The sequence below is a fragment of the Panthera uncia genome, chromosome C2 (genome assembly GCF_023721935.1).
Source record: "Panthera uncia isolate 11264 chromosome C2, Puncia_PCG_1.0, whole genome shotgun sequence".
Lineage (NCBI taxonomy): Eukaryota > Metazoa > Chordata > Mammalia > Carnivora > Felidae > Panthera > Panthera uncia.
In genome coordinates this window covers 146,103,774-146,110,934 of record NC_064810.1, presented here as the reverse complement: position 1 = coordinate 146,110,934, position 7,161 = coordinate 146,103,774, and the positions used below count along the sequence as shown (strand labels likewise).

Genomic DNA, 7,161 nt, shown 5'->3' with positions numbered 1-7,161 from the left:
CCTGCCATGCTGTCAGGACTCCCTTGTGTTTCCAGCATCCGCCCCTCACCCCCCACTGTTAGCCCTCCAGTCTTCTCAGGGGGCTACGTCTAGACCTTTCTTTTCATTCCAAGGCCACTCCGCTCCACCGGCCCCCAGAGCCTCAGCGGTGAGGTTTTGTTTTTCTCTGCAGCTGCCAGCTGCCCCCATCCCAAGCCTGCTGACCACTTTGCCCCACCCCCCCACACTTGGAGACACTTAGGAGACCTCACTGTGGTATCCAAAAGCCACCTACGGACCACATTCTGAAACCCCTTCGAACTTGTCGCCAGGGACCTGCCCCATCTTTCCCTGGCTCACGGGGACCTGTGAAGCCGACTGTCACCACGGCCCCAGGTGGTCTGTACACAGCCCGCCTCCCCACCCCCCCACGAGCCCCGTGAGCACAGCAGTCCTCTTGCAGTTCCCTCCGTTTTGTTTCGTACTTTTTCTGGGATGCTGCCTCTGTGAGTGCCCACTGCTTGCAGTTCTTGGCTCCTGCCAGGCGTGAGCTGGAGTGCCACGTGATCCCCCCCACAGGGCGAGATTTGTCTCCGCTCGAACGTCTGAGGCTTGCTTCCGAAGAGGCCCGGGGACCACAGCCCTTCGTGCGGATACCGGATACTGGGTGTCAGTAGTTCCCCTCCCCCAGCCCGTCTCCTGCCGTCATCCTTTTAAAAAGCTGAGTTGTTGGAAAGAAGGCTTGTGGGGTGCTTTCCTCAGGTGGCTCTCTTGTGCCTTGTCTGTTTTATTTTTAGCAGCTCACCATGGCAGTGGTCTGGGTGTCTCTGGTTTATTCATAATGCCATTCTTGTCCTGATAAGAGCCACATCTGAGTCACTGCCTTTCCTTGGAACTAGGTGGTTCCCGGGTTAAAGTCTCCCGGCCTGGGCCACGTGACAATTGTACCGTGCTCGGCTTGGCTTTCGTTCCCTTTCCTCTGATCATCTGCTTTGGTTTGCAGGCCTGCCATCCGCAGGCAGGGTGCTGGGGAGGGAGGCGGCGGGGTGTGCACGGGATGCCAGAGCACAGCCCGTCGGCAGGGGGGTGGAGGGGAGCTCTTGCTTCGCCTCCACGGGAAAGAGGATTCCGCAGCTTGCCTTGGCATCCTGCCGCCGGATTTACCTTTTGGAGAGGGCTGTTCCGAGGGTCCCTTAGTCATGCGTTTTATCCTGAGATCGGTGAATGAGATGAGTCAGCTGCTCAGTGTGGGAGGCTTGTTGCTCTCCATCCCGAGGGCTGTGTCAGACAGCACGAGTGCCACCGGCAAAAGGGGCTGAGCCACGTCACAATCCTTTTCGGCAAAGCACAGGCAATTGGAATGAGCTCCACGTGGCTGCATTTCCCGAGGAAGGAAGGAACCGGCTCTCTTCACCGTTGATTTCCAAGGGCCTAAATGATTTATTTGTAACCTGTCGTTCTCACTGTCGTTTAGCCCAGTGGTCATAGCCTAGATGTTTTCCTGTTTTTAGAAGTAAACACTTACCGTATGTCAGCGGGTTGTAATAAATAGGAATGCTTTCATTCCTTTGGTTCTCCAGAAGAAACCCAACCCGTCTGTCCCCTTAGGAAAGAAAACACAGCTCTACTACAGTAAGTTTTTACTATTGTAACTTGTAGATGAACTACCTTTAGATAACTTTTAAGTAGTCTCTACACCCAATGTGGGGCTTGACCCTACAACGCGGTGATCGAGTCCCTTGCTCTAGTGACTGAGCCAGCCAGGCACCCTCCCTTAGATAACCTTTAGGCACCATGTAACTTGTTTAATTTTTTCATTTCATCCATAAATATTTTTACCATTACTTTTTGTCTTTTTTTTTTTTTTTCCCAGCAGAGAGTTTTTATGTTACTCTAAAGATGAGATCTTTGGTGTAGATGAGGGGAGGGCCGCCCAGCTGCAGGGCAGGGAGGCCCCCGGGTCTGAGGTTTGCCGTGTAATGGCGGAGGGCGAGGGGCTTCACTGGGCGCACAGCTCATTGGTTTTTCTTTCCCTGCTTGTTGCCCTTGAGCTCTGGCCTCTGTGTGCCGTGGGAAGCCCTCGCCGTCCTTCGGGTGCTCCAGCTGGCCTTGCCCAGCGGACCTCCATGATGACCATTTTTGCTCGATTTGTGTGCCGTGGGGTCTGCCCACAGGACGTGGCCCCGGGCGTACGGAATGCCTGTGCTTGTTGGAACTCAGCACGGTCCGCGCCGGGATGGACGCGTGATGGCGGCACAGCGGCCAATGGGCATGAAGTGCTAGCTGGGTATTCAGCGTGAGAGCTTGTTCCGGTGGGCGGATTTAGTAGACTTGCGTTACATTCGTGGAGACCATGCTTCCAAATGGACACTGGTACTCCAGTTTTAACTGAGTTTTAGCCGGCCGAAACTGCCTGCACCAAATGCTCGCTTTGAGTCGGCCTGGAGAGCTAGGTTCCCTCCCGCAGTCCCTTGAGGCCCTTTCCCCCAGGGACCAGATGAGCACACCTGTGGAGCTAGGGACCCTCCTTGGAAGACGCTGTAACCAGCGTGGGTAAGTCCACAGAGAGGAGTGTCTCAGCTCATTGGGCAGCTCATTGTTCAGCTCATTGGGCTGGTCCCCTTTGTTCCTTGGCAGGCACAGGAGGAGGCACGAATTGTGGGAATAAGTTGGACGTATCTGTGGCCCTTGATGTGACACCCAGCTGGCTTCTGGGGCAGTGGTGATAACAGTTGCAGGTTTTAGGACTGCGAAGACCAAGGGGAGAGGGACCACCATGTGTGCAAGAGAGAGTGTCAAATCCGGAGTTCTTCCAGACTGTATTTTGACCTCCAGCGCTTGCCTCATATTTCAGTGAAACTCCCGTGAGAAGCAGGGCAGGTGTGCTGCTGATGCACAGAATAATTTGGTGCAGATGTAAGAAGTTAGAAGTAAAAGCTGCCTTTTTTTTCCTTTTTTTAAAAAATATCGTTCACCTCTGAATCATAATGCTAGAAGACTTTTCCAAGGGTAACCCCACCTCCCCTCGCCATCTAAGATGAGAGAACAGATGAGGGAATTGGGTCCCGAGGATGTTGGGGCAGAACCTGACCTCTTACAGTCATGGAGAAGGGTTTGCCCGGAGCAGTTAAACTCGACCGGTACCCACTGTAAGAAATGCACCTTAGGTTGTGACTTGATAGTCACCTACATAAATACGTGACAAGCAAAAGCGTAAACATGAATTAATACCCTTATCACGTGGAATTCACTTTGGTATTTCAAGTTTGTGCCGTTGAATTTCATTTAAAACAAAATAGCAGTTGCCATTACAAAAATGATTCTCAACCTACTGACGGTTTATAAAAAGCTAATCTGGAGTCTACCTGACCTTTGTTAAGTGGAAGCTGTTGGCCCGAGGCCATGTACGCAGTTGCCTTTGCCACCTGTTCAGATGGGACACCAATCAGGAGATAATAGGCTTTTGGTTCAGTTTTATAAGGAAAGTAGTCATGTCAAGAATGGGAGTTGAACTTACCCGTTAAGTAAGTTACCTGAAGTTATTTGTTACAACTTTCTTAACACCTCCGGTGTCTGCCTCTTTACTGATGGCACCTCCCTGAGGAAACTTAGGGACCGGCTTTTTAAGGATTTCACAAATACCAAAGCTGCTGCAGAGAAATGTTTTTGGAAGCATGTTTCTCTGGTAGGAACAGAGACTTGTTTTCCTGGGATTTTAAGGGTCTCTCCTATTGCCTGAGGTCTGCGTAGCTCTTGTGCGTTATGTGGGCAGAGCGCCCCCCTTCTCTGAACAGGTATCGAGTGCTGGTATGCGGATGGCGAGTGATTCATTCCTTCGGCATTTTTAAATGCCCTATTTTCCTCAGTTGACACGCAGCGCCCTTGGCTCCTTCAGGAAGCGCAGGTGTTTTGAACGTCTGTTCTCACTCTTGCCTTTCATAGAAAGAGCGGGATTTAGAACTGGCTGCTCGGATCGGCCAGTCGTTGTTGAAGAAGAACAAGACACTAACGGAGAGGAACGAGCTTCTGGAAGAGCAAGTGGAACACATCAGGGAGGAGGTGAGGAGCTGTGGCGAAGGCCGGGCCGGGTGGGCTCGGGCTCAGGCCCCCTAGACCTGCCTGCTCCGAAGTGGCCACCTGGAGGCAGAAAGCTGCCTTCCCGCTGCGCCTGCTGTTCGTGACCCTCCTTCCGACAGTGTGGACGGCACCAGCTGGGTAGGAGCAGCCCTCATGGTCCCCGTCTCCCAAGAGTCCGCATCCTCCATAGGCTGGGAAAGACCCTCAGCACGTGGCAGGAGTGCACACGGGCTAAGACGGCAGTGAGCAGGGGGTCCTGAGGGGGGTGGGCGTGGGCGGGCTGGCGGGGAGCCCGGTCAGGAGGAGGCCAGCCTGTGCTGCAGAGGAGGCCAGTGATCGCACAGTCTTCCCTACAATATAATTTCGTGTTTGTAAAACAGACCCAAAAAATAGCCGGTTGTTGTCATGATAGAAACCCTGTCATTTCCATGATACAAATCTTGGCGAAAGAGTATCAGTGGTCAGGGGTGGGGGTAGAGTAGGTTTATCTTAAGGGACTCGGGTTTCAGAGGAGTACCACTGGTTTCCCGGAAGGTCATGGTGTGGGCAGGAGGAGGCAAGTTCTGCAGAGTCAGATGGTGTCACAAGGCTTAGGAGTTAGAGCTGGGCCCTACTTTGTACCTCTTTTTTAATTTTATTTTTTTAATGTTTGTTTGTTTATTTTTGAGAGAAGAGAGCACAAGCGAGGGAGGGGCGGCGAGAAAGGGAGACACAGAATCCATATCAGGCTCCCTGGTCCAAGCTGTTACAGAGCCTGAAGCGGGGCTCAAACTCACAAACCATGAAATCATGACCTGTGCCAAAGTTGGACACTCAACCAACTGAGTCACCCAGGCGCCCCTGTAGTTTCTTTTCCATTATCCTGTTCTTTTAATTTGGAATTTTAGCCGTGAGGACTTGCATTTGATATTCTTCTTCTCCTGGTTTCTTCTCCCTTTTTTTTTTTTTTTTTTTTTTTTTTTACTTTTTTTAATGTTTATTTTTGAGAGAGAGACAAAGTGTGAGCAGGGGAGGCACAGACAGAGAGGGTGACACAGAATCTGAAGCAGGCTCTAGGCTCTGAGCTGTCAGCATAGAGCCTGACACAGGGCTCAAACTCACAAATTGTTAGGTCATGACCTGAACTGAAGTTGGACGCTTAACCTACTGAGTCACCCAGCCACCCCTGTTTTTGTTTTTTTGTTTTTAAACATGTATTTATTTTTGAGAGAGAGATTCCCAAGCAGGCTCAGAAATGTTAGCGCGGAGCCCAACATGGGGCTCAAACCCAAGAATTGTGAGATCATGACCTGAGCTGAAATCAGGAGTCAGCCATTTAACCGACTGAGCCACCCAGGCACCTCTCTTCTCCTTTATTTTCTATCAAAAACTTTCTAAGTGGGAAGGGATGCCCTTACTTGTGTCTCTTAGATGCATTCAGACCTTTTCCTCATTAAAGCTGTTCCCAGCTATTGTTGTCTGGGTTTAATAATTGTTTTCATATGATGAAATAGATATGCATCTTTTGAAAGACAATAAGGTCAAATGTGGTTGTGTTTTGGAGAAGTAAAGTTGACCCCTGCTTTCCTTGCCCCCAATGGCCATGGCCTGACTTCCCCTTCCCTCAGGCATTAAAGCATTCCAGGTCAGCCTCGTCTTTTTTCTTTTTTTTTTTTAAATCTTATTTATTTTTGAGAGAGAAACAGAGCATGAGAAGGGGAGTGGCAGAGAGAGGGAGACACAGAACGTGAAGCAGGCTCTAGGCTCTGAGCTGTCAGCACAGAGCCTGAGGCGGGGCTCGAACCCACAAACCGCGAGATCATGACCTGAGCTGAAGTCGGATGCTTAACCGACTGAGCCACCCAGGCGCCCCTCAGCCTGGTCTTCTGAGCAGAGGAACGTGTTGCCCAGGACCCAGTAAATGGTCAACCATTGCCCCTCACGTGCTGCTTCCCCGAGCACCTGCCCTTGTGTTGGGGCTTCCTCACCTCACACAAATGGCATCCAACTCTTGGGAAGTGGAAATACCTCTTTTTCCTTGGAAAAGCTTTGAATTTGAAAGCTGTGATATGTTCCCCTTTGGCATATTATTAAATTGTCAGTCTAGATATTGAAACTAAAGCTTTTGTGCACATAAAGTCTGCTTCTCCATGGAAGTCATAAACACTCGGTTGTGTAGGAAAGCCGAAATAAACCACGGACCCCAAATCAGATTAGAAACCAGAAAGAATGAAAACTTTGTCCTAATTTTTGCTTACAGCAGTAGCTCCCTGTCCCTCCGCACTGAGTGGTAAACGGGCAATGAAAACTTTTATGGCACAGGTTTGTTTATTTTAGACGTCAAGTATAAATCAGGTGATTTGCAACAGCTGCCTTAGCAGTAATCAGTGTGGCCACTTCCTGATGTCTGCCTCTGTTCTCCCTGTGTCTGAAATTGCTGTCTTGTGATCCTTGAGTACAGAACAAGGCCTGGCCAGGCTTGGCTGGGAGCCCTGTGAGGGTGTAGCAGTCACAGGGTGGGGCTGTGAGGGGTGACAAGCTGTTTGTAGCTGCCCACCCAGAGCTGGCATCGCCAGGGTCCCGGTCCGCGGTGGCATTGTTTCAGCAGAAGTGAATGGCCTCTTTTTTTTCATTTGGTAACAGGATCTTTTTCTCTGGCCGTTTGCCCAGCCGATCATCTGGCTACTTGCAAAACCCATATGCTGCCTTGCCCCCCTTCCCCAGATACCATTCTGGAACCTTCTAGTCCCCTCTCACCTCATCTCTGAACCAAAGTAAAAATTATAAATTTAGGTAGAGGGCTTTCTGTCCAAAAAATAACGGACTGTATTTTTCTTAAACGGGGTCAAATGCAATCTCTTTTCTTTGTCGAGCACAGCATCAATTACATGCGTTCACTTTTGGTAAGGAACGAAACGTCGTCCCCCCAGCAGCAAGTGCTGGAACGTGACGGGGGCATTGTCAGTGCTTGGGGATGAATGTGAGCCCCCGCCGTGTCTGTGCGGGTGTCCCAGCTCCGGCATGAGCTGTCCCTGCTGTGTCTGTGCAGGTGTCCCAGCTCCGGCATGAGCTGTCCCCCGCCATGTCTGTGCAGGTATCCCAGCTCCGGCATGAGCTGTCCCCCCC

At 50.9% G+C, this 7,161-nt stretch overlaps 1 protein-coding gene across 14 annotated transcripts in view; it reads left to right on the top strand.

Annotated features, from left to right (window-relative positions):
* TRAK1 (trafficking kinesin protein 1) overlaps window positions 1-7,161 on the top strand; it is a 158,550-nt gene that overhangs the window by 84,733 nt on the left and 66,656 nt on the right. For 13 of the 14 annotated variants that reach the window (XR_007457566.1, XR_007457567.1, XM_049629937.1 and 10 more), the window contains one exon: window positions 3,922-4,038. Coding sequence is in view for 11 of the 14 variants with exons in the window: in XM_049629937.1 (XP_049485894.1) it covers window positions 3,922-4,038 (117 nt within the window). In the remaining 3 variants the exon portion in view is untranslated. Of the gene's footprint in view, window positions 1-3,921; window positions 4,039-5,231; window positions 7,085-7,161 lie in introns of those variants that run through there. The other variant, XM_049629938.1, reaches the window with a different exon arrangement.